We start from the raw sequence: 27,909 nt of genomic DNA, 5'->3' as shown, positions 1-27,909 counted from the left end.
GTATGATCTCATTTGTATGTGGAATCTAAAACCAAACCAAAATGAACGTGGTACTCAGAGATCAGATTTGTGGTTACTGGGGATGTAATGGACAGCATGATGACAATAATTAACACTGTTGTATGGTATATAGGAGTCTTAAAAGAATAGGTCCTAAGAATTCTCATCACAGGGAGATAATTAGTTTTTCTTTTTATTGTATCTATGAGATAGTAGCTGTTAACTAAATCTATTGTAATAATTTCACAACACGCATAAACCAAACCGTCATTCTGTATACCTTAAAGTTACGCAGATGTGTCAGTTATTTCTCAATAAAACTGGGAGGAGGAAAAAACCAAACATGATAGGCCCCTTTGTTCGCTATATGGAGTCCAGGCCTCTAGCAGTGCTTATGGGCTCTTGGAGGTAGGGCAAAGTACATACTTGTTATTGAAGCAGCTCTGACAGGGATATCCTAGATGAAAGATAAGATGGAGCCATCTTTTATAAGCCAGATAGTTGTTAACTTTCTCTGCAAAAAAAAGGAACAGAGATGAATTGTGGCAAGGGACACAAAGGGCAGTAGTGCCATCTCTCCTGGACATTCTCCCTTCATTGTCAACCTTTAAGGTCTCATTATGATTACATCCCAGTGCCTAGCACAGTGCCTGGCAAATGGTGCCACACATTTTTTGAATATTCATATCAGTGTCTGCTTTGTAGCCCTTTAGTGTAAGGACCAGTGCCCCCAGGGACACCACTGTATCTTAGCATGGTTCTTTAGCTGGTAATTTTAAGTGATATAGAAAAACAGGCTCTAAATAGTTCTAACTTCAATTATCAAAAGGCATCAGAGGAGAAATTATTTAATAAATTGTACTGGAAATAAACATTTAAGGAAGAAGGAATGATAGGACCCTGTCTGTGTGCTGTGTCAAATTCGAAATATTCATAAGATCTTGGCCTTTCTGAAAAGGAATCATAAGGAAAAGGTAATAGATTTGATTATAGTTTATGGATATGGTGCACATCTGGTTTTTTTTTAGAAATTATAATGGAAACCAAGGAAATGATTTGTAATATAGATGATTTAATATTTTTACTGTAGAAAGAGCTCTTACAAATCGATGAGGAACTCTGCTAAAAACAAATGAAAAGAGAGTTCATTAAAAAGTTATATAAATAACCAAGATGGAAAAATTTAGTTTTAAAAGTAATTGGAGTATTCAGGACTTAGTATAAAGTTATAATAAGACTGTTATTAACAAAAAGGCATATATATGGATCAGTGGAATAGAATAGAGGCCATAAATAAGTCCACACATACATGGTCAATTGATTTTCAGCAGAAGTGCTAAAGCAGTTCAGTAGAGAAAGAGTAAGTAGTTTTTCAGCAGTGTTGCTGGAACAGTTAAATATCCATATGCAAAAAATGAACCTTGATCCCTTCTTTATGCCACTTAAAAAACTCAGTGTGCACCAGAGACTTAAATGTGAATTGTAAAACTGTAAAACCTCTAGAAGAAAACATAGAAGATCTTTGCAGCTTTGACTTAAGCAAAGCTATTTTAGATACAACATCAAAAGCATGATCTATAAGAGAAAAATTTGATAAATTGGATTTTATAAAAATCAACTCCTACTTCTTGAAAGATACTGTTAAGCTACCACCAACAGGGAGAAAATACTTGCAAATCACATATCTGATAAAGAATATATAAAGATTCTCAAAGCTCAGAAGATACTTACAAATGATAAATCCGCTAAGGGGTTAAAATCCAGAATATAATAAGAACGTATACAACTCAACACCAAAAACACAAATAGTCCAATTAAAAAATGGGGCGGAAGAACAGACGTTTTTCCCAAGGAGACATACAGCTGGCCAACAGACAAATGAAAGATGCTCAGCATTGCTAATCATCAGAGAAATGCAAATCAAAACCACAGTGGGAGGTCACCTCAGACCAGTCAGAATGGCTAGTATTGAAAAGATAAGAAGTAACAAGTATTGGTGAGGATGCGGAGAAAAGGGAACCCCTGTGCACTGTTGGTGGGAAAGTAAATTGGTGCAACGCCAGTGGAAACCAGTATGGGTGGTTCCTCAAAAAATTAAAAATAGAAATACCATACAATCCATTAATTCCACTACTGGATATTTACACAAAAAAAACAAAAATAATAATTTGAAAAGATTTATGCACCTTTATGTTTATTGCAGCATTATTTACAATAGCTAAGATATGGAAGCAATGTAAGTGTTCATTGATGGATGAATGGATAAAGGAGATGTAGTGTACACACACACACGCACATACACACACACACACACTGGAGTATTACCCAGCCATAAAAAGGATGAGATCTTGCCATTTGCAACAACATGGATGGACCAAGAGGGTATTATGCTAAGTGAAATAAGTCAAACAGAGAATGTCAAATGCCGTATGGTTTCACTTACATGTGGAATCTAAAAAACAAACGAACAAAAATCAGACTCTTAAGTACAGAGAACAAATGGGTGGTTGCCAGAGGGATGGTGGGTAGGCGGAGAGGTGAAATAGATAAAGGGGATTAAGAGGTACAAATTTAAATAAGTCATGGAAATGGAAAGTACAAATAATACTGTAATAACGTTGTTTGGTGACTACACTTAGGATGAGCACTGAGGAAGGTGTAGAATTGTCGAATCACTATGTTGTACACTTGAAACTAATATAATATATGTCAATTATACTTCAGTAATTTTTTTTAAAAGTTTTTGAAGCTGTTTTCAGGAAATAATGTAAATGCTGTCAAATATGACTTTTAAAATAAAGCCTTTTTCTGTATTGCTAGAGATTGTACATAAAAAAAGAACTCTCGAAACTCAACAAATTAAAAAGCAACCCAATGTTAAAATGAATGAAAGATGTGAACAAACAATTCACCAAAGAAGACATAATATGGCACATAAGCACAGGTAGATGCTCCACATCATTAGTCATTAGGGAAAATGCAAATTAAAGCTACATCTATTAGAATGGCTAAAGTTTTTTAAACTGCCAGTATCAAGAGTTGACAAGGATGTGAATGGAGCCATTGGAATCCTCATACTTTGCTGATGAGAATGTAAAGTCCTAGAGCCACCTTTGGAAAGTTCCGTATAAAACATACACTTTCTGTATGGCTCAGTAAGCTTACTCCTAGGTATTTACCTAAGAGAAATGAACATTTAAGTTTGCACAAGCCTCTGTACACAGATGGTTTTAGTGATTTTATTCATAATTGCCCCAAACTGAAATAAGCTTTGGAACATTTATACAGTGGACTACCACTCAAACAACAAAAAGCGATGACCTACTGATACATGCAAAACATGGATGAATCTCAAATGCATTAGGTAAAAAAAAAGCCAGACTTCATACTGTGTGATTCCATTTGTAGACAAGACTTAGAGGGACAGAGATAGACCTGTGGTTGCCCGGGGCTTGGCCGGGAGGAGGGGTGGAATACAAAGTACAGGGAACTTTTGGGGGTGATAGAGCTGCTCCAGATCTTGATTGTGGCAGTGGTTGCATGACTGCATTGTTCAAACTGCCAGAAATGCACACTAATGGTGGTGACTTCCAGTGCATATAAATTAAGCCCTGAAGAAATGAGGGAAAAATAGGACAGTATAAATAACAACAAATCTATCATATCTTTATCTGTCTAATAGGCTAATATTAAAGAATGTCTGTGGTGTTGATGAGTGTGGAGGGGGCTGCTAATAGAATCTTACTGTCACTGAACATGTATTACTTTGATAATCTGAAAGAAGTGAATGTTAAAAATGTTAAAAACTGGGAAATGTGTGGTTATACTTGAGAGAACTTTCTAGCTAAAGTTTTAATGTGAAGGAATAGTCCTAATCCTGTGTGGAAACAACCAGGTTGTATGTTTATTGTAATTTCTTAGAAGATATAACATGCTATGCTGACTTTTTTTAATGTAGGAAAATAAGTTGTATACACTTTTCAACCACATGTCTGTTTAGGTGTTATGCATGGAGAACTAACCAGAATCAAAAATTTCAAGAACCAGTATTCTGAATTTTGAATCTTGTTACAGCAAATACACTACTTTAAAGTTTTTTTTCTTTATCCTCAGGAAGTTAAAAAAGTCTTTTTGACAAGCTTAAGCATTTGGGGCAGTCTAGGATAATGTTGTGTTCTGTTAAAGGACAAACTTCATTTGACTTTGTGTCCCCCACATGCATTAAATATTGTGTGCCTTTTGAAAGAGAACTCATGGGAGTTGGCATATGCAGGTGATTTTTATTAACTGATATTTTAATAGCTTGTGTATTTGTCTTACGTTAGCATGCCTCAACCTTATGCAAAAGTCTTGGCACTTTTAGAATAAATTTAAGAAAACATCAAAATACTATACTACCTATTAAACTAAAGCATCAAGCAGACTTAACGTTTTACTAATCATACAGTCCTTTAGTCTGCATGGTTTATATTGTTTGACTAGACAAATAGAATTGGACGTTTTTAGATTTGATATTAAATTTGAATATTCCTACTTTCTAGATCAAAGTTAGACTTATGAAATTTGCATTTGTCATAATCTTATGGGAAGTTGACATGTGCAATCACTTCTGAAAACTAAATCTACAGTCACTGTGTATCCACAGCAGCAGCTCCCTTCTCTGAAGAGCGTCCATGTTGAAATGCATAGAAGAAGGTGCTCGTGTGCATGTTGCCATGCTGATGGCCTGACATCAGCATGTTTCCACCTTTCAAAAGTATTTCTAAAATGTGAACATTTTAGACTTTGTGATTAGTGTTATAAAATTGGACAAAAGCCAGAGATTTTCTCCGGTAAGCTTGGTGTAAAAGGAAGTATTTAGTTTTCACACGGTATTAGATGTAAATTTGGATGTAATTTAAAAGATGTGATTTTGGAAAGCTATGAATTTGTAGTGGGTTCTTGCCTCACCTAGGTGTTTAGAAATGCCTGGAGCGACTGTTTTGGCTAGGCGGAGATTTGGAGACAGACCTTGGTAATGTCCCCGAGGTGGGTTGTGCTCTGGTGGCTCTAGTTTTGGTGTCCCCTTCCCCTGGTGAAACCTCGGGTGTGTCCTGAAGCATAGAAATGGAACTAGAGGGTGAAAAGGCCAGCAGCACTGACCTGGCCCATTCCCTGGCTTCACAAGACCTAGCGTTTAATATTTGGGTTTTTTTTTTTTAAGTCCTTGAAAGAAGCTACTTGTGCTAAAAATTCAAACTAAAATAATTCCTACGGTAAGTGTTCATGCTTTGGAGAGATCTGTGAATTCATTGAGGGAACCTTGCAGAACCAGGTGTCCCCAGGCCACAGGTTGAGAATCACTGTCTCAGTGAGGGTAGGCTTTTTTTTTTTATTACCTTTTTATTCCTCTAAAGACGTTTCTGCTTATCCCACTGAAGTACATACACTTCAGAATGTTCTGTTAAGCACAGCTAATTTTTAATTACTTTTTTTACAAGCAATAAATGTTCTTGTAAGATAATTCGAATAGTAAAGTAGATTGAATAAAAAGTATTAAATTCTTTTTGCTTTTTTCCTACCTGTCTCCCTCCTATACTTAGATCTAGGTAAGGATTTTCTCAATTCTTGCAGGTTCTGTAGTGATACATGTAGTGCTCTTTGCCCCAGACACCCTCTCAGAAATTACCAGATGAGTGGTGCTATCCACCTTTCGTGGAAGAGAAGACTCAGGCACAGAAGGCAGGTAGAACTTGACCAAGAATACTCACTAATTAAATGGCCAAGTTAGGATTTGAGCCCAGGGCTCTCTGATGCTTTAGCCCAGGCATGTTCTTTTCATTAGGCCATACTGAAGGAAATTACATGATTTTAGCCTGGCCTGTCTTTTTTGCTCTTCATCTATAAAGTTCACTAAAATCAGATTTGTAAAGTGATTTATGAAAGAATGCTGAGTTGGAAGGGTGTCTGCTGCTTGTCTGGTTTGGATTTATGAACGTGTGCAGTCCCACAGTGTGTGATTGATAACCTTTGGACTTCTTGAACTTTTCCCTGTTTTCTTTTGACTTGAAAAAACAAGTTTGCACAAGGCGTTAAACCCTTAACTAAAACAAACTGCAGCTTGCCTTCACTGGTGCCCCCCCTTCCTCCACTCTGGGTACTTAGTCTCCTTTTTCTCTTAGCTTTTATTTGAAGGTCATTGATAACTACGGACTGCCCCCTGCTGCAGCTCCCTTCTGTGGGGCCCTAACCAAACAGTGTTTACAAAGGTACTGCTTTCTCTTTAGCTCTAGGTTCATTCTGGCATTCAACAAACTTCTGAGAGTGCAGGGGACATATTCTGCTCTCAAGGAGCTCTGAGTAATAGAGGAAAACATCTTCAATTACAGCTCACTGTGGTGATGCCTGGGTCGCCAGGTTGGAGGGCAGTTTGAGGAGATCTCAGGGGGAGCTGAGGGTCACTGGTAGGAGCCTTGGAGGATTCTGGGCACATGCTAGAATTGGCAGGATCTTCCTGACCTGGAAGTGAGAGGTGCAGAGTCTGGGGTGCTTCTTGAGTTTTGATTGGATAGGTGGAGGTGCCATAGACCACACTAGAACCCAGATGAGACAACTAGGTTTGGGTAAAAGGTGATAAGCTTAGTTTGGACATCATTGATTTTTGAAGTCCTCAGGGGGCATTCAGATGGATTCAGGTGTGGGAAAGTTTTTTGAAGTATGTATGAGTGATGGCATTCATTCTGACTTTCTTCCTAAGAAAAGAAACGATTACTTGTTAAATAGTAAAACTTTGTTTCTAACTAAAGTGTTGGTAAAACCAGAAATAATATAGATACCCTAAAACATGGACTTGTCCAAATGCTTCATTCCTCTTCTGCCCCACTCTTCCCCTGTTAGTTCAGAAGACCACTTGGAGAATGGTCTGTAGTCTGGTCCCTCAGAACCAACCATTGATCGTGTTGGCAACAAGAGTGTTTAGTAACCAGAGCTCTAGGTGATGTTGAATGCAGATGAGTAGTTCTTACTGTGTAGGGAGCAATTCACATCAATAAACCTTAGGGTTTCTGAATATCCATACAAGGAACAAAGCTCCTAAGACCTACATGTTTAGTGTAACGGTACTTGCTATTCTAAGAAAGCATTGCCTTTTACAATAGTTTTGGGTCATATGTCAGTTGTGGTAACCACAGTTGGAACTGAAAAGTGATTGCATAAATCCTGCTGGTTTTAAGTGGTGTCATAAAAGGTGCTGGTCCCTGCTTCATCTGTAGTGGTTTTAGAACATTCTGTTGCTTCTGTTATGATTGATGGCTGCACTGATAAAAGAAAGCCAGAAGAAAAAATAGAAGTTTCCGCCTGAAACTTTTCTTCTGGTCTTGCTATTTTTATTACTTTCTAATCCCTGCTTGTTCTTTGGCTCTCTAGATAATTCACTTCGTAAGTGATTTTTTAGAAAACTTCACAGCACTCATGACATCCTCCACCCACCCCCTGCCCCACCATTTGGCAGTAGCTTTTCCTCAAATTAATAATTAGCATGTTCTTCTGTTCTGTTTTGTTTTCATTTTGATCTTTTGTTAGCCTGCCTAAAATGACCTTTGTAGTAGAAACCCCACCTCTAACCCTAGAAATGGCATAATTGTATTATAGTAAGTTGACCTGCTGACTGTTAGCAGGCAAAGGAGACGTCAGGGCTCATTTTTGTATCCAGCTTGCTTGAGAGCTGCCATAAGGGGGCCAGTAACTCCCATTCTTTGTACTAACAAAGACCTCATTATCTTTCCACCCCTTCCCTCAGTTCCATGAGTTGGAAGTGTTTTTTTAACCAAAGGAACTATATTTATTGATACTTTCTTTTTCCATTTTTTATTAACCAAGAACCTAATAGCTGGGTCTGAAATCAAAACATATGCTTCAGATAGTAGTATCAACATTAAATTTGATTTTTCAGATGGTTGATACTTGTTAACTTGTGTACCTTTAATATTAATAGACCATTCCATTAACATTTTTTAAAATAAAAATAATGTGAAGTCCCTATTCCATTATCTTTCTCTCACCTTCTCCGTGTCCATCCCCTAATCCCCAGTTAGACTTGGTGGATCCCAAGCTGAACAAGTACCAACTCCCTCCCCCACTTGAGGGAAATGTAATAGATAATCCTTCTTGATGCCATTGTTAGTCCTGTAATACCAGGTGTCTTGTCCTGGGGACCCAAGATCATGAATTGTCACCATTTGTAACTGCATTACTAAGAGGCCTTTCCTGTTCTCTCCCCCCATCTCCACTAGTTTCTCTTGTCTGTGTTGGCTTTGTGCCTTCTTGAGCTTCCCTGCTGTCTGTCTGTCAGAGTAAACTGGGAGCCCTGTAAGGGCAAGGATGTCCCCCATTCATCTCGGTGTCCACTGTGCTCAGGAACAGTGCCCGCGGGACGCCTGGGTGGCTCAGTTGGTTAAGCGACTGCCTTCGGCTCAGGTCATGATCCTGGAGTCCCGGGATCGAGTCCTGCATCGGGCTCCCTGCTCGGCGGGGAGTCTGCTTCTCTCTCTGATACTCCCTGCCTCATGCTCTCTCTATCTCATTCTCTCTCTCAAATAAATAAATAAATAAATAAAATCTTAAAAAAAAAAAAAAGGAACAGTGCCCGCGTGGCACAGATGAACGAGGGCGGGACAGTGCAGCCTCCTTAGAATGCTGTCTGTGTTCTGGGCTCTGTCCCGAATACTCAGCATGGATTTGATTTTAATCTCTTTAAAGCCCACAACAGCATTAAGAGGAAGTGCATTACTGCTCTTATTCCCATTTAACGATTGGGAACAGGTTTAAATACTTGGTTAAAGTCATACCACTGTGTGTTTGTTTCGGGATTGTTTTTCTCTCTTTCCTTTGACCCTTAGGATGGAAAAGTAAAATCACTCAAAGACAAGACTAAGAAGAGAAATTAAGTCTGGAAAATAAGTAAATAAAAATAAGCAGCCCCTTGAATAATCACATTGTCTCAGTGAGAGGGTCATTTGCCCTTTCTGAAACTTGAAACTTGACTCCTTTAGTCACACTGCTGCTTTTCTTTTAGATGCTTCATATCATGTCACTTAGCTTTGTAAACTACCAGGCACAGAATTGTATTTCTAAATTTCTCAAATTTTAAGCACTTCTACATTCAGAAATTATTTGAGCCCTGACTGGAAACAGTGGAGACAGTATATATATTTATGTTGTTTTTCTCCTTTTACTCTTCTAATCATGCACCACTTCCTAACAAGTGGTGTGTGAGTCTGCTTGGGCAAATGATCCTAAAGAGAACATTTCCAAATAATTGGGACTTCCTTATTGCTGTTTAGGTTGATATTTAACAGAAAAAGATAGTTTTCTTTAACCAGATAAGAATTTGGGGTAATTATTAGTTGATGTTTATATTATTTGTTAAACTTTCAAAACATCAGCTTTGTCTAATTGCACTGTCAGATATCATCTCCAGTTTAGCATGGAGAAAAAGTAAAAAACTAAATAACCAAACAGGTTTATCCACAGTTAAAGTATGAGATGGTAGAAGAAATAATGTAACCAAATTCATTTTATAAAAATTGTTGTTGGGGTGCCTGGGTGGCTCAGTTGTTAAGCGTCTGCCTTCGGCTCAGGTCATGATCCCAGGGTCCTGGGATCGAGCCCCACATCGGGCTCCCTGCTCAGCGGGAAGCCTGCTTCTCCCTCTCCCACTCCCATGCTTGTGTTCCTGCTCTCGCTCTCTCTCTCTCTGTCAAATAAATAAAATCTTTAAAAAAAAAATTTGTTGTTTTGTAGGATTTATATGGAAAGATAAGAATTTATTGTATCTCAAATACGTATGTATTAATGGTTGGGCTTGGTTATAGTAGTAGCCCTAGACATTAGTCAGTATTTAAACAACAGAAGAGAGAGTTTTTGTTTTAACTCCCCTGATTTTTATGTTTATGTGTTTTATTGCAAGCCACTTAAAATCCCTTCCCTTCTTTGGGGAGGAGGTAGCCAAAAATAAACAAAATAGCACAAAATAATCTAAATCAACCAAAAATAAAACCGTGTTATATTTCCCTTCTTATGTAATAAACATTGATGAAAAGATGGGTTCACTTTATAGCGAATTTCTAGGAATATAACTGCTTTGTAAAATGAGGGACACATGTATTAAAGGGAGAATAATTGTAATTACCACTTGTTCACAGTAGTGGCTTGAGAGTTGGGGCAGGTAACCAAAAATAGGTTCAGATTGTTCAAAGAGGGTTTAGGTTAAACAATTATACAGATTTCCTTCGAAACTCTTAATAAGTTACAACTAGTATTGGGGTTATAAATTCTTCTCACTGGATAGTTAAAGAACAGGTGCAGCTAGCCACCATTACTCAGATTGTTTGAGTTTGTATGGGGATGGCCCTCTACATTCCAAGATCAAGGTAAAGAAATGTGGGTCAATGAGTAGAGTGGAGTCCTGAGCCAGCTTGCTATCCTGGGGTGGTAGGTCACATAATTTATGCATCCAAGAAGCAATGCCAGGCACACCTCTTAGGGACACTGAAGAGCCAAGGGTTTGGACTGAATGATCTCTAGGTCCCTTTTATTCTTACATATGTAATGTTTTAATTTTAGTAGATTTTTCCATCTGCTTAACTAATTTTCATTGAAGCATCCTTAGTAAAATTTGTTGTACATATAAAAAAATCACAATGTGTTTAACTTTTGGGTTTCTGCCTTTATTGCCCTCTTTGTTTAGTTTGGACCAAGGAGAAGATATTTTATTAACAAGTTATAATTCTGCTGGAAAATAATATGGATCCTACATTATTTTGGGAGTTTAAGCTAAATGAAAACAGTAGTTGAGTATTAACAGATGTGACAAAGTCCACATGGCTTGCATTCTCTTCTAAGCCTTTTGTGGTAGAAAGCTTCTTGAATTCATCTCTTGTTTTATTAATGTTTATGTAATCATATCTATACTTTAGTTTCTAGAATGAGTGAATGATTTGTGATACCCTTCCTTAAATGGATTCATCCTTTGTTCATTTGAAAAGCCATCATTTTTCCAAATGATTGGTGAGATTTTATCTAATGGCAAGAAGGTAGGGGGTTATTTGCTCTTGTAGGAGTTAGTCTAATGCTACAGTTGGTAGGGTCCTCGGATGTCAACTAGTCCAGCCTTACAATCACTACAGGAATGTCTTATGCAGAATATTAGATGGTTGCGCAGCCTTTGCTAAAGTACTTAGAGTGATGGGAAACCTGCTGTCTTTCCCAGCGCTTTATTAAGTAGCTTCTGCTGTTTTTAAGTCAGAGTGTGCCTCCTGGTTACTTGTATCTTCAGACCTAGTTTTGTCCTCTGAAATCATGTATCACCTGTCTTTTTCTTCAGTGACACCACAGAAATATTTCTCCTCTCTGAATTTTAATTTTCTTAACTATAAAATGACTGATTTACATCATCTGGTTACCTCACCAGGATTGAGGTAAAGAAAACTGAGATAATTGTGACGTTAGGCAAAATCCTTTTTATGTCTCAGAGTATTAAAATACTAGTTTTAGTTTTTCTCTGGTAAATAATGTCATGAGAAAGACAGCAGTGTGTTGTCCAGTGGCTTGGGAACCTTGATAGGTACTTTCCACTTGACATTCTTGCCATTAATGAATTAATTTATCTCTTTGTTGAACATTTATTGACTATTCACTATGTGGCTGAGGTGAATATAAAAACAGTGAACAAGACAGATACCTTCCCTGCCTTATTGGGACTTAAGTTTTCTTCCCTAGATGTTTTTCTTTGAGATATAAATGATTTTCACTATTGAAATAAAATAATATTGTTAGTCTACTTTCGCTCTTCTTAGTGCTTTTGGTTTTCTAACTCATCCAATATTTAACAGTATGTCTTTGATTTGTAGATATATGGAGTCTGGGAGTGATCCTTTTCATGTTGGTGTGTGGGCAACCACCTTTTCAAGAGGCCAATGACAGTGAAACATTGACAATGATCATGGATTGCAAATATACCGTACCATCCCATGTGTCCAAAGAGTGTAAAGAGTAAGTAAAAACAGAAAAAGAATGTGGAAACTTAAAACACTCATACTAAAACCAGATTTTTATTTATTTTTTTAAAGATTTATTTATCTAGAGTGCAAGCAGGGGGAGGGGCAGAGGCGGGGAGGGAGAGAGAGAATTCCAAGCAGACCCCACGCTGAGTGTGGAGCCCTACTCTGGGCTCAATCTCATGTCCCCGATATCATGACCTGATCAAAATTAAGAGTTGGATGCTTAACCAACTGAGCCACCCATGCACCCCCAGAAGTTTTGTTTTATTCTATTAATATGTCAAAAAAATTTGAGGTGACTTCAATATATAAGCATCTGAGTTCGTTTTAATTTTTGAACTTGATATTTTATTTTTGTTAAGTGTGTTTTGGGGGGTTAACTCCAGAATATGATTTGAAATTTAATATTGGAGTACAAAATGTGTTCGTCTGTTTCTTTTTTTTTTTTTTAAGATTTTATTTATTTATTTGAGAGAGAGCACATGAGAGGGGGGAGGGTCAGAGGGAGAAGCAGACTCCCTGCCAAGCAGGGAGCCCGATGTGGGACTCGATCCCAGGACTCCAGGATCATGACCTGAGCCGAAGGCAGTCGCTTAACCAACTGAGCCACCCAGGCGCCCGTGTTCGTCTATTTCTTAAATACGCTTGTTTTCAAGAAGCCCATTATATGCCTCTTCAGCCTCCAGGAGTGGTAGTTACTCACTGGAAATGAAGATACTACCATGGGAACTATCTTGGTGTTTTTGCATCAGCAAAAAAGCAAGACCACCTGGAATTATTTTAAATTCCAGAGAAAAGTTAAGGCATTTCTTTTCATGAAATAGACCACCAACACACCATTTTAGGTTTTACATAACGTTTCCCTTAATTTTATTCATACACCACTCTCTGCAGTTGGTTTGTGTGATTATGGGAAGCCAGCAACCAAAAGTACACTCAAGTTGATTATTTGGAATTTAAAGTACTTTATAGTTCTGTGATATGTATAGTGAGAAATATAATAATGGAATAAAAGAACTGTTAGAAGCTCAGTATTTCATTGATATTATGGGTGATTATATATATATACACATATGTATATATATATGTTTTATTTATTTATTTAATTTATTTTTTTTTAAAGATTTTATTTATTTATTTGAGAGAGAGAATGAGAGACAGAGAGCATGAGAGGGAGGAGGGTCAGAGGGAGAAGCAGACTCCCTGCCGAGCAGGGAGCCCGATGCGGGACTCGATCCTGGGACTCCAGGATCATGACCTGAGCCGAAGGCAGTCGCTTAACCAACTGAGCCACCCAGGCGCCCTGTTTTTTTTTTTTTTTTAAATGGGTGATATTTTTAAGTAAGTTCAGCTGAGATTATAGCTATTACTTTAAGGATTTTGTTGTAGTAATAAAGTTTTGAATTTTTCCCATCAGCTGGTAAGAAGGAAGTCTGATGGTTTGAGAAATCTTTTCTCCAAGTGGAACCCCATCTTAGGCCCATGTGGTGGATGGTTAAGAGCTTACCTATTCAGACTCTTTGGATTCAGATACAGGCTTCTCTATCTACTGATGATGTGAGAATGGTAGAACCTGTTATCCAGAGTAAGAAATATAACAGTTGTGATATCTTAGGAGCCTTCTCTGTTTCTCCCTTGTAGAGGGATTATTTTTAATAACCGTAGGACCATTGAGTTTTCTACTTTTTCCTATGTCAGTTTTGCTAACTTCTGTTTTTTAAGGAGCTTGCCCATTTTATCTAAATTTTCAAATTTATTGGCCTCAAGTATTTATATTCTCTGGTTATATTTGTGAAGTATATAGATCAGTGGGATGTTGCTCTTTATCATTCCAGTATTGACAGTTTTTGCCTTCTTTTGTTTTTGTCTTCATTAGTCTTGCCTGAGGTTCGTTAATTTTATTAGTTTTTTTCAAGGAACTGCCTTTTATCTTTATTAATTTACTTGTATTTCTTGTTTTATGTTGTGAATTTTCTCTTATCTGTATTATTTCCTTCTACCTACTTCATGGGCTGATTCTCTTCTTTTTTTCTTATGTTGGATATTTGGCTCACAAATTTTCCTTTACTAATGTCATAGTTAAGGCTATTAAATTGCCTCCTTGTACCACTTCTGCAGTATCTTACTAGTTTTGAGTTATAGCCCTGTTATTATTCAGTTCTAAGTATTTTCTAGCTTCAAATGCTTTATTTGACCTTAAGTTTTTAGAGGGGTATTTTACATTTCCAAATGTGTAGAATTTTTCTAATTACTTTTTTGTTATTCATTTCTAACTTAATTCCATTGTGGTCCAGGAATATAGTCTATATAGTACTAGTTTTTTGTTGTTTTTCAAATTGTTGAGGCTTGCTTAATGCCTAGCACGGAGTCAGTTTTTGTAAATGATTCTTTTGTTCTGGAATAGAATATGTATTTACCCATTTTCAGGGTCAGAGTTGTCTATAAATCCTTAAGATCAAGCTTGTTAATTATGCTGTTCTAAATTACATCTTTTCTGAGTTTTTTGATTACTTGATTTATCACTTACTGAGATATTCTTTCACTGTAATGGTAGATTTATTGTTTTATTCTTGGGAGTCTATCAGTTTTTGCTTTAAGTGTTTTGAGCCAATGGTAATTAGGTACAAATTATTGTATCTTACTGGTGAAGCCAATGGTAATTAGGTACAAATTGTTGTATCTTACTGGTGAATTGAACTTGTGTATCACGTGTTTATCTCTAATGATGCTTTTTGCCTTAAAGTCAATCTGTGTTATCTAGTCTTAACTAGCCATACCAGTCTTCTTTTGGTTAGCATTTATGTGCTATATAGTTTTCCATTCATTTACTTTAAACCTTTCATTGTCTTGATTTTAAGTATGTCTTTTTTAACAGCTGGAGGTTTAATCCCTTCTGAGGATTTTTGTCTTTTCATCAGAGTTTATCCCATTCATATTTATTGTTTTCACTGAAAGATGTAGGTATATTTATGCTCTTCTTATATGCTTCATATTTCTCCTACTTTTCTTTTTTCTTTTTTTTTTTTTTTTGGTCTGTTCCTTCTTTAGGATCAATGGAGGTTTTTCATTTTCTCCTTTCTTGGCTTTCTCCCTTCAACTAGCTTGGAAGTTATAGTGGGTTATTTTAGTGCTATCCTGTTTTAACACATACATATTTGTATGATTAATTAATTAATTTTAATTTTTTAAAGATTTATTTGAGAAAGAGGGAGAGCGAGCTCATGGGGGGTGGGGGGGGGTGCGCAGAGGGAGAAGCAGAGTCCTTTTTGAGCAGGGAGCCCCCTATGTGGGATTCAGTCCCAGGACCCTGGGATCATGACCTGAGCTGAAGGCAGACGCTTAACTGACTTAGCCACCCAGGTGCCTCCTATATGCTTAATTTAATAAAATTGATAGTTAATCCTTATGTTTATCTCTTCCTAAACAACACAAAATCCTTAGAACACTTTACCATTCAATATTTCTAACTCCACAAATTAGAGAGTATAGTACAGTAAAAAAATTGTTTAGAATTACCCAGATGCTTGATAAAAAACATTGTATATCCTTCCACTTGGGATCACATTCTTCTGCTAAAATTATACCTTTAGAATTTTTTTGATGAGCATTTGTTGGTGATAAACTTTCTCAGTTTTTCATTGAAAATCTTTTTGTTACATGTGCCCTTGAAAGTTTCATTGAGTCTAGAATTCTAGGTGTGGACAGTTGTTTTCTCTCAAGTTATTGAAGATGTTACCACATCTTCTGATATGTCTTGTTACTTTTGGGATGTCATCTGTTCATGTTATTATTGTTCTTGCACAGGTGATCTCTCTCTTCTCAGGCTGCTCTAAGAGTTTCTATTCATTCTGCTTAGGATGTGTTAGGCTTCCTGGGTCAGGATTTGTGTTCTTCCATGAATTTGGAAAATCCTTAGCTATTATCTTTTCAAATATAGTTTCTTGCCCATTCCCTCATTCCCTTCTGGAACTCCGATTAGATATATGTTAGGTATTTTCACTCTATCCTCCTTGTCTTTTCATCTCTTCATATTTTCTCTTAGTCCACCGGTGCAGGGTTATTTCCTTGGCTCTGTCTTCCAATTCATCAGTTTTCTTTATATCTAATTTTAAAAATTTGTCCATTGCTTTTTTTTTTTTTTTTTACTGTTTTTTGTATTTTAGACTTCTCCATGTCTTAAACATATTCAACACAGTTATCTTCTGTGTCTGAAAATTTCAGTATTTTAAGACTTTGCATTCTGATGTTGCCATCATGTTTTTTTAGTTCTTGTTAGTACTTGTTTCCTTTGTATTTTTTGATTGTGAGGCCGTATTCCTTGTAATACTATGTGGGAGTTCTTTTAAGTTACGTTCCTATGAAAAGGTTTTACATTTCCTTCTCTACTGTAGTTACTTAGGAGCACCTCCAGTTTAAAACCGCCTTAAATTAACAACTTCTCTACATGTACCACACAGATATCATTAATTTGGACCACAGACTTGTGTGAGGACCAGCCTGTGGCTAGAAATTCTTAGATGAGATTTCCCTGCCCCACTCCACAGCCAGTGTTGAGGCAGGCAGGTTTCCTTCTTGATATCTTAGCAGATTTGTTTCTCATTTCTCATTCACCCTAACACTGAAGCTGGGACCCCAGCTCTTTACAAGGACTCTAATTGTACTCCCTGCCTTCAGTAGGCCCTACACATTATATTCTATTTTGTGCACTCAGTATAGCTTTCGAAACCAAAGCAGAAGCAGTTGGGTCAAAGGCTAGCTTTGTCATTCACCTCCTAAAAGTCCTGCTTTTACTCCATTTTTACCTTTGAGTATTCTTTCCTTCCTTCCATCTTTATGTATATATGTATTTATTATTTTGCCAGCACAATGCATTTAAACAAAATATATGTTTAAAAGCCTGTGGCATTTTGATTGTTTTCATCAAGATCATTTATTCTTCCTGAAGCAGAAGTTGGCTCATGCAGTGTATTCTGTATGTCATTGTTGATCACTATAGCTGGTTCTGGCATGCCACTAAGCCACAGTTAATTCAACAACAGATGTTGATATCTAGAGCTAATTCTAGATGATAGGAAGCTGTTTGGCTTATCAGTATATCCGGCAGTTGTGATTTTCTGTTTATGAATCTGATGGCACTAAATTTTCTTTATTCCCATCTGCTGCACCACCACCACCACTAGTGAGCCTAGTGAAATTGATGGTGTAAGTGTAGGAAACAATTCTGATTAATAAAATAATCCACCATTACTAATCCCTGCCAACAGTTTGCTCTAACAGTGGACTTACCTTCTTTTCCAGCCTGATCACACGGATGCTACAGAGAGATCCCAAGAGAAGGGCCTCCTTAGAAGAGATTGAAAATCATCCTTGGCTTCAGGGAGTGGACCCTTCACCAGCCACGAAGTATAACATCCCCCTCGTGTCATACAAAAACCTCTCGGAGGAGGAACACAATAGCATCATTCAGCGCATGGTGCTCGGGGACATAGCGGACCGCGACGCCATTGTAGAGTATGTCAGCACTCATCAGCATGGGGCCACGGGTTTAGGATTCTTGGAATGGTCTCTTCTCTTAACTTGCCAGGGCCTGTGGACACTGTAATGCGTAGAGTTCCCAGTTGGCAGAAGTCATGTCACTTATTTCTAGAGTTCCTGGTCCAGTGCCTGTCTCATAGGTTTTATTGTTCTGTTGTTTTTATTTTTGTACTAGTGAACAAGTACACCATTGCTGGGTGGTGTCACCGAATGCTGTGGCCTCTCTCCCTTCCTGTAGAGGTGGATTGGAATAGGTTTTTTTGTATCCCAGTACATGTCTTTTCCATAGCAGCATCTTCTTCATTGTCATGTCTCCCTCTGCTCCCCACAGTGAGTGGGGAGAATGGGGCGGACTGCAGTCCTCTAAATGAGGGGTTGACACATGGGGCCGGTCACACATTGTTGTAAGGAAAATTTTAGTGGGCCACAGTCATGCCTGGTGGCTTGGATATTGTCATTGGCCACATTGTGCTACAATATCAGAGTGGCTGTGAGAGAGACCACATGACCCACAAAGCGTAAAATGCTTACTTTCTGGCCCTTCAGAGCCCTTGCTGCAGTGACCTGCAACCCGTAAGATACAAAGTTGTTAATTAAGTCATTTAAAACCAAAGCCAGTTTTTAATAATCTAAGAAGTTTGGAATCAAGGATAATATAAAGATGCAGTTGCTTTGTTTTAATAATGATTTATTTCTATAAGAGGTCTTGTCTAGAAAATTATGAAGTATTTCCACAAATGAAAAGTCAAAATGTTATTTAACCTGTTGAATGAAACCATCAGGTATGATGGAAAGAGGAGATACTCCGTTGGGGTGAGGGGGTGGGCAAAAAAGAAGACCACTCAGATTCAAAATTTTGGTTTAAGTACAAATTTCTGCAGATTTCCAGCTGCATTATGAGTTGTCATACTTAATGACCTAAATGAATAGGAAGAGCAGGACATGCCTGCCAAGGACACTCGTTTTAGGAATGTGTAGAAAGTGATTTTTCATTTTGAGTGCATAGAAGGCTATTTGTATCTCCCTGAAGTGGCTCAATGTTCTTAGCCTAAATAAACACATGCAGTGGTATCATTTAGAACTATTGGATTCATGTAAATTCAACGATAAATCCAAAGGGAGGGGCAGTCTCCCTGGCTCAGGAGACCCCATTTGCCTGTGCACTGGTGGGCAGGTGCACAGTGAAGCAGGGGCTGGGAGGCCCGAGCTCATTCCCCCCAGCTGGTCTCAGCTCTTGCCCATGGCTTGTCTGTGACCAGCTCCCCCTCCTGAGCATGATGCCTCAACTAAAGGACACGTGTTTTTTGGCCCCCTCAAAATAAGCCAGTGACCTTAGTTTGGTACTTGGCTTAGGAAACCACTCTAAGAAGTCATTCTGAGCCCTGAATTTCATCTTGGGCTCTTACTTTAGAGTCTTGCACCTCAGTCTGCCCTGCCCCCGTTAGCTGTGACCCCCCTGTCTGTCTTGTGAAAAGGGATCCTTGTATTGCTTCTTTCCTAAGTGTTCAATTGTGTATTTTCAGTGACTACAGAAAGTTTCTGGGCCCTGTAGACCCTTGTAGTGCGCTTGTGCAGTCCTCAGGCCAGGCCAGCCGCAGGAGGGCAGGTGGCCGTGTGCCCTGTGGGCGGGAGGCTGCCAGCCTGGGGCTGCAGGATGCCTGCTCAGACTAAGGACTCAGAGCCCTCTTTTGAAATGGATGAATGAATACATTGATTTTATTCAAAGAAGAGGCTAATGACATGTTCTCAGTTATATTAGTAATTCATTAAATGCAAAGTGTAAAAATAAAAACTCATCCTCATTTTTCTGATTGATACTGGTATTTCAGTGCACATTCATACAGCTCATTTCATACTTCTGATGGAAGCACGTAAGCCAATTTAATGAAAATGAACACTGACACAGATTAAAGTTTTGTATAATGCATACATTCTTGGAAAGCTTCATCACCTTTTTTATGCATTGAAAACTGACATCCAGCTCAGCTGCTCTCAGCGTTTTGGATTTTTCTTACTAACTGAACATTTTTATATAGTTTTTTAGAATTTCATGAGTGATCTAAATAACTACTAGGTTTTTCTTCTTGTTTGTGTTTTTTTCATGATTTTAAAGATTCCAGGTCATTGGATTTCATTTGCTTGTACTTTGGAAAAGGAAAAAAAAAAAGAATTCTGCTTGTAAAAAAGCAAACCTGCTGACATGGCTTACATTTATTCTCCCTTATTTTCCTCAGAGCCCTGGAAACCAACAGGTATAATCATATCACGGCCACTTACTTCTTGCTTGCTGAAAGGATCCTGAGGGAGAAGCAAGAGAAAGAGATACAAACCAGATCTGCAAGTCCTAGCAATATCAAGGCCCAGTTTAGGTGAGAAAAAAATCTTCACTGATTTTAGTAAGTGAACGTTTTGAAATAGAGAACCCCTTTAAAAAAATTCTTCCTAACTCTTTGGGGCACAAGAGTATAAACAGTGGTGGCAGCCTCATTGGAGAGGCCACACATGGGCTCTCCCTGTGTGGGAGTCTTGTTCCTTTGTCACCAAGAACACCTTCCTTCCTGGGCTCAGGGGAGAGGGGCTGTGGCTGCTGGCTTGGCCAGGAAAACACGTTTGGAGAAGCAGCCTCAAGCAGAGTGTCTGTCAACTATTTTCATTAAACTCTTCCAGATCTTATATGTATTAATGTGTTATTTTCTTTAAGTTTTCATTCCAGGAACAGGGCCAAATGTTCCCACTGTTATTTGAAATAATTTTTAAGAACATTAAGGGAATTTCCATGCCCTGATATTATCTCAGGATTTCAGTGATTTGACAGATCAGCTATTTGATTTATTGGCTGCTTGACATTGGGAGGTCACTTCGCCTCTTTTTGACTCAGTTTCCTGATCTGTGAAATGGGAGTAATAATACATCCACCTCCTGAGCTGGGCTCCATGTGTTTGCTGTCACTGTTATGACTATTTCATCACCACTGGTGTCTTTGGTAAAGTCATGAATGTGCTCTTCCCCATTTTTCCCCCTCCTCCCCACCTTTTTCTTCTGCCATATTATACGCTTTCCATTCAAAATCAAAGGACGGAGAGGATTACATTTTTACATCACCACTATGAAAGTCATGTAGAATTTATCTTTCCCTCTTCAGATAAAGGAATCCATGGAAGTGTAGTGATTCAAAAACAGAAGGATGCTCCCAATTCTGAATAATTCTCTATGCGTACATCCATATACAAATATGTGTGTGTGAATATGTAATAATAATTATTTAAAATAAGCAGAAAGCCATTGGATTTAAATTACTTGGAGTCAACTTGCCATGTGTAGGTTGTTACTTGGGATGCAATAGAGAAGAGAGAAGAAAACGTTCCTGGGTGGCCAAAGAATAAAGATTTAGAAGTTTAGAATTGGAAAGTGGACTTAGTATTTAACTTTGTTTGGATCCTGGATGGAGGCTTCTGTAATGAAACCTAGGCACGCTGTCTGCTGTCTGTGTGGAAGGGGACTGGGTCCCAGGGAGCCAGGGACTCAGGCATGAGACCAACCAGAACAGTGACTTTGAGGGGTGAGGTCATCCTAGTCCTGACCTGGGCCCCCCCACTGGGAAAGAGAAGGGTCACCACACATCAGGCCACCAAGTCTGGAGTCAGTCTAGCCTTAGAGGATGGAATATTTGGATTTGAGCTGTTTTCAGTGAAACAGATCAGAACTCAATCTAAAGTTGATCACATATGTAAATAAGTTGGTTGTACCTTATTATAAAAGTTATAGAGCCTATAAAGAAATATCAGAGCCTTCCCTCAAGTTTTCCTTTTACCCTCCTAGAGATACCAGAGTAGAGGTTCTGTGAGGGCCTCACCTCCTTCCGGGCCCAGGGCACGTGGGGTATCTGCTTCCTTGCCTTCTTTTTACTGGCACTGTGACTTTATCGTCAAAACCCTGGACCTGACTTAGTTCTGTCGCTGGACGTGCCTTCAGATCAGAGTGACCCTGGGGCTCAGGACCCTGGACTGAGTCAGGAGACAGGTGTTGAAACGAGCCCAGCTCTTCCAGGGGCCAGGCAGGGCAGGTAGGGTGAGCCAGGGAGCCCCAGCTGCAGCGAGAGCGCCCTCCTTTGGGTTCTGCAAGCCTGGGCTGGAAGCATGGCGTGGTCTGTGTTTTAGAAGAGGCCTCGTGAGGTCCTCTGAGGAGCGGACCCCGGCACGGGAACGCTCAGTGCCAGCATCCTCTCCGAGCCCCAGGAAGTGAGGAATCCCTGAGGCCAGACCGCAGAGGCCCAGCTGTTCTGCAGTGGCCATTTAGAAGCTTCCTAGGTTGCCCTGGGGGGTGCAGTAGCCATGGAACCCAGCCTCCGTGTCACTGTCCGCCAGCCTGTGTGACTTCGGTCAGGTTTCCTGCCCTGTCCGTGTTGTCACTTCTTCCCCCTGTGAAGGGGGTGATCATGGCCCCAGCTTGTGGAGAGCTGCCCGGCTCTCCGCTCTGCTGCGTCTGGGAAGCACTCAGGCCGCGCGAACTGTTCTGTCCGTGTGACTCATTTACAGGTCTTGTTTAGCCGTCTCCGCTCACAGTGTTGTGGCCATGAAGAGGACTGACTTCGGTTAGCACAACATGGAGCTCAGATGTGCGCTCAAATAACGTGAATGGTTGAACCACTTACTCCTCTAAAAGCCGTTGGTTCAGAAGTGGCCAATGGAGGAGCCACCCCAGTGGCCACAGCCACCCCTCCTGTTTTGGGGAGTGGGCTCTGAGAACGGTTTTGGCTTTCTTTTCAGGTGGGGTGGGAGGTGAGGAGAGAAGAGCCTCCGCCACGTGTGGGCCCCCTGATCCTGGACTGCGCTGGCTGCCGCTCTGGTGGGTCGGACACAGTCGGCACCCGGCCTTCCGGCCCAGGGCCCCCGGGGTGTTTGCGGGCGTGGGGGGGCGCTGCTCTTTCAGGAACGGGGGCGGGGTGCTGTGCTGCAGAGCCGCAGGCGTCACCCCGGCTTTGTGTGTGGGTGGGAGACAGAGGACTTGTCCAGAGACACTTAGTGACCTCAGAGACATTATCCAGCACTCAGCCTTTATGAACTACCAAGACTAGTATAGATGGACCACGCCGTGGACAAAGAGGAAATGGCTCTGAGTTGGGGGAAAGATGTCTGTCGTAAATTCCTGTGAGTTTTTTAAAGCTCTAGATTCAATTGGGTTTTATTTCTAGGATAACAGAATTGGTGTGAACACAAAAGTGTCATAGTGTGGAAGTGGCTATTTTAAAGATCCCTGACATCTACTATTCCCCTGGACAGAGGACAGTTAAGAATTCCAAAACAGCCAGAGACCTCATTTTCAAAAAGTTTTCTCCTTTGGCTGCCAAGCAATGTTCTTGTTGCTCGGGTGACTCTAGACAGGGGAATAAAATCAAAGTTTAAATAATTGTGGATTTGCTACTTACTACACTTGTGTGGACATTTAAAAATACTTGGATTTATATTTAGCATCGTGTGTTTTTTTAATTGGTGAAGAGTTGTACGTATGCCCATGTCCACTGACTTTTCTTTGCAGTATTCTCATGTTTAATCCACTGAACTATTTCCATTTATTTTTATAAACACCAGACTTTTACACCATCCTGTCATATCTGGAAGACTGGGAATTTCAGGTGAATTGTTTTGTTTTTTTTTTTCAGGTGAATTTTATTAGCAAACCATATACCTTCAAAGGTTGTGATCTAAGACCCAGAGGAACAAAACGTGTTGTGTTTGGGATTTGCTTTGGTGATCTCCCTTGTGCTTTTTTAAAACTGTTTTTCTTGTGGTGTAAGACTCGTATGGGAAAGATGGAGTAGCTCCCGGCTCCCTTTCCTGACAGCTCTGATGAAGTTCTCATTTGGCTAGTGAGCCACAGCCTGATCCATGTTTCAGAAGCACATTTGCCCTGCTGGTGTCCTTGCTGATCTTTATAGGATGTCGAATGGGTTTGCGAGGCTGCTGGTTTTTTTTTTTTTTTTCCTTTTCTTTTTTGCGTATTTCTTTTTATCAGTCTGTGGATTTTGCCCTAGTCAGTGTTATGTGATGTAGTTTTATAGAGTCTGCATATTATTTATGACATGGCTTTCTTCTTCCAATCTATTACACAGGCAGTCGTGGCCCACCAAAATCGATGTACCCCAGGACCTTGAGGATGATCTCACGGCCACTCCTCTGTCCCACGCGACTGTCCCTCAGTCTCCTGCTCGGGCTGCCGACAGCGTCCTCAATGGCCACAGGAGCAAAGGCCTGTGTGACTCGTCTAAGAAGGACGACCTCCCCGAGTTGGCCGGACCGGCGCTCTCCACCGTGTCCCCGGCGAGCTTGAAAGCCACGGCCAGCGGGCGCAAGTGCCTGTTCCGGGTGGAGGAAGACGAAGAGGAAGATGAGGAGGACAAGAAGCCCATGTCCCTCTCGACACAAGTGGTTCTGCGCCGGAAGCCCTCAGTGACCAACCGGCTGACGTCGAGGAAGAGCGCCCCCGTGCTTAACCAGATCTTTGAGGAAGGGGAGTCGGATGACGAGTTCGACATGGATGAGAACCTGCCCCCCAAGCTGAGCCGGCTCAAGATGAACATCGCCTCCCCGGGCACGGTGCACAAGCGCTACCACCGCCGGAAAAGCCAGGGCCGCGGCTCCAGCTGCAGCAGCTCGGAGACCAGCGACGACGACTCAGAGAGCCGGCGGCGTCTGGACAAAGACAGCGGCTTCACCTACTCCTGGCACCGGCGGGATAGCAGCGAGGGGCCCCCGGGCAGCGAGGGTGACGGTGGGGGCCAGAGCAAGCCGAGCGCCGGCAGCGGCGGCGCGGACAAGGCCAGCCCGAGCGAGAACAGCGCGGGTGGCGGCAGCCCCGCGAGCGGCTCGGGCGGCAAGCCCACCGGCACGTCGGGCAGCACGCGCCGCTGCGCCGGCCCCGGCCCCGGCGAGCTGGTGCAGAGCCTCAAACTCATGAGCCTCTGCCTGGGCTCCCAGCTGCATGGCGGCGCCAAGTACATCCTCGACCCGCAGGGTGGCTTGTCCTTCTCCAGCGTCAAGGTCCAGGAGAAGTCCACGTGGAAGATGTGCATCAGCTCCACGGGCAGCGCGGGCCAGGCCCCGGGCGTGGGCAGCATAAAGTTTTTCTCCGACCACGTGGCAGACAGCAGCACTGAGTTAGAACGGATAAAGAGCAAGAACCGGAAAAATAACGTGCTGCAGCTACCTCTGTGCGAAAAGACCATCTCTGTGAACATCCAGCGGAACCCTAAGGACGGGCTGCTGTGCGCCTCCAGCCAGGCCAGCTGCTGCCACGTCATCTGACTGGCGCCCTCCCTGGCCGCCGGCGTCCTCCCCGCTCGGGCCTGAGCACCCGTGCGCTTCTCCGCTCTTCTCCGCTCTTCTCGTTTGGCTTTTGCTCTTTTACAGTGGGCGTTAGGAGCAGTTATTTATTACCTTTCACTTGTTCGCCTGATGGTGTGACAATGCATGGTCTTTGTGCATGCTGCTAGACACTTCTTTTCCAGCCGAAAAGTCTGTTGTGTAATTTTTACATTTATAATTTTAATGTGGATGATCAGGATTAAATTAAAATGTATATTTGGAACCTAATATAAATGGAGCACTTAGAAATTTGATGTTCCGCACTTAATCTAGAGAGAAAAAAATGCTTTTGTTTCCGTGTGACAAATCTAAATTCCTATCCTGACCTTCTGTGATAACGGAAACTCCGTGCTCTGAGGCACACTCTGTGGTGTCTGAGACAGAACCAAAGCAATAACGTGGTGATGCCGACAGGCCTGGTGCCTGCGAGCGTGTGCGTGCCCCGCCTCCCGAGGCCTGTGCGGAGCAGAGTACAGCGAGCGTCTGCACTGAGAACCTTAAAACCATGATTTCAGCATACCCACACCTGTTTGTCTTAAGCTATAGTGTGAAAAAAAAAAAAAGTTTGGGCTCTTAAAATTTAACTGAAAAAGATTTTCTTGTTTTGTACTAGGTGAGATAAAGTACTTAGATTTATACGGCAGCTTCCCCCGTAGTGGTAAATTACAAACAGACAATCTTATTTTGTAATGTGATGAAGTGAACTGATGGTGTCTTAACTCTACTTATAGAGTGTGTAGTCTGTCTAACAGAACAAAAAGATGCTCGGTGTAAATTCCTTCCTATAGGGCACACCCTAGGGTTTCCTTTAAAACCATGTAGATAGAAGAAACTGTAGGGCCTGATATGGGAGCAAAGGTGCACACAGAAGTTGGCAAAGTCAAAACCCTATAAATTTTTTAAAAAAATTACTGGGATTTGATTTTTAGGAGTTTGGTAATTAGGTTGTCTCTTTCGTTGTTTTTGTTTTGTTTTGTTTTGTTTTCCCCATTCTATATCCTTTAGCTCAGTAAGCTATGAAAATTGGCTGATCAAAAACACATATAAAAGAACAAAATTCACACATACAGCAAACAAAAATGCACAAAGCTTGCTTTGTTTTTTTTGTTGTTATTGTCGTTTTGGTTTTTGCTTTTTTTTTTTGCTGCAAGTGTTTTTCACTTTGCCTTCCTGCCAAAACCATAATCAAAGAACTCTTACTTTAAACTGCTCCTGTACAAAGACTACTTTTGACCAGATAATCATCTTTCGCGGCATTTTATCTTGTAAGACGCAGTATATTGCAGATTGCTACTTTTGGAAGGGGCCAGATGCTACTTTTTCAGGCTGTGCCCTGGGGGTCTTCAAAGCAATGCTTATCCACATTGGTGATAGGATGTGGCTGGGCCGGGATTGGGGGAGGGGGAACCTTCCCACACTCAGCAGCTTTCCTTCACGTCTCTGAAGTGACAGTCACTTTGTCTGTAGAGTGGGCAGGGCACCAAAGGACTGCATTCCATTGGTCATGGTTTCTCCAAGTACACCCTGACTCTGCTACTTAGGGTTCATAGATTTTACTCCAAACTGAATTTCACAATATACTTAACTAAGATGATACCTAAAATTATTTTACTTTCTAGACCTTAAGCTAGATATGTTTTAAGCTACAGCTCTAGTTCATTGTGATATTTATAATTGAAAGCTACCAGAAAAGATGGGTGGGTGAAGCCATAGAACATATTTGCTTGAAATTCTTGAGCAGGGATCTTATAAAGGGCCAGAAATAAGATGTGTGGTTCACATAGATAGTGAGCGTAACATCTGTATTAAACGTAGGAGAGAAGTTTATAAAGGGCATTGGCAATAAACTCTTTGTTGCAGCTGTTTTCCAAGTAATGTAAATACTTTTTCCTGTGATTATGTATAGCCTTGGAATGGCACCTTTTAACTAACCCATATGTGTTTGGTTTCCAATGGTTTTTTATATTCAGATGTATATATGGTGCTCACTTTAGGATCAGCAGTGTTGACCGTTAATGCTGCATAGCTGTATTATAGCCTTATTAGTTGTGTGTGATTGGTTGACCCTTTGGGTATACAGATGTTAGTCTGAGTGGCGTCTTACTCATTTGTTCATAAGTGGATGATTGTGCATGTGTTGTATGTCATAGTATGTCGTCACACAAAAGGGAGGGAGCAAATAACCATTACATTAAGACAATATTGGACCAAACTATTTACTAGCTCTAAACAGTTTCTTGTACCCCTTAACCTGTCTTCAGAAGTTGCATAGAGTTATAGTAGTGTGTAAATTAAATATTGTGGAAAAACAATTAGTCTTGTATTTTTCTGTATGTGTGTGTACATATATTATATATATATATACATATATATATATATATAAAATTATGTACTTCTGGCAATTCTATCTGTATTTAAAGATGTGACAATCTTGACACCGATTTTAAGAATAGCTGTGAGACTGAATCAAAGTAAAGATATCCCTACCAAGTAAGAATTGATGTGTGTTAAGAGGGTACAGAATTATCAGCTGATTTGGTCAGTTGCTTCCACTGCTGGTTGATTTTCCTCATTGTGTAAACATTGACAGGTATGTGACAAATGGGAAAAAAAAATCCAAATAATAAAGTGGCATATTGGTGTTCAGCAATATAACCTGCGTCCCACCTTTCTGTTTCTTTTCCTGAACGCAGACCCAGCCTGGGTGAGACGCAACTTTGTGCATGCCGTGCCCCTGCACTGCCAGGTGTGACTGAAAACAGCCCCGGGACTGCCCATTAATTATGCTTTATTTCCCCAATTCATCGTTTCCCTCACTTGGCTCGTCACCATGCTCCCAAATAATGGAATAAACTGAAGCCGTTAGAACGGCCGAAGGCTCCCGCTTCACCCTCCTACCTTGACCTGAATCCTCACGCCCTGCCCTTGCCCCTGGTTGTGTGACCCAAAGTCAATTCCTTTACTCACACCTTGAG

The 27,909-nt window shown here is 40.5% G+C and overlaps 1 protein-coding gene across 5 annotated transcripts in view; it reads left to right on the top strand.

Annotated features, from left to right (window-relative positions):
* Positions 1 to 27,586, top strand: part of SNRK (SNF related kinase) — a 57,258-nt gene extending 29,672 nt beyond the window's left edge. For 4 of the 5 annotated variants that reach the window (XM_034991242.1, XM_034991250.1, XM_034991260.1 and 1 more), the window contains 4 exons: positions 11,889 to 12,030; positions 17,337 to 17,549; positions 19,808 to 19,942; positions 23,683 to 24,874. In XM_034991242.1, the coding sequence (XP_034847133.1) occupies positions 11,889 to 12,030; positions 17,337 to 17,549; positions 19,808 to 19,942; positions 23,683 to 24,874 (1,682 nt within the window). Of the gene's footprint in view, positions 1 to 11,888; positions 12,031 to 17,336; positions 17,550 to 19,807; positions 19,943 to 23,682 lie in introns of all 5 variants that reach the window. The other variant, XM_034991235.1, reaches the window with a different exon arrangement.
* Positions 27,587 to 27,909: the final 323 nt, after the last annotated feature.

Source organism: Mirounga leonina, unplaced genomic scaffold (genome assembly GCF_011800145.1).
Source record: "Mirounga leonina isolate KUSES-001 unplaced genomic scaffold, KU_Mleo_1.0 Mir_115, whole genome shotgun sequence".
Taxonomy (NCBI): Eukaryota; Metazoa; Chordata; class Mammalia; order Carnivora; family Phocidae; genus Mirounga; species Mirounga leonina.
This window is presented reverse-complemented; position numbering and strand designations above follow the sequence as displayed.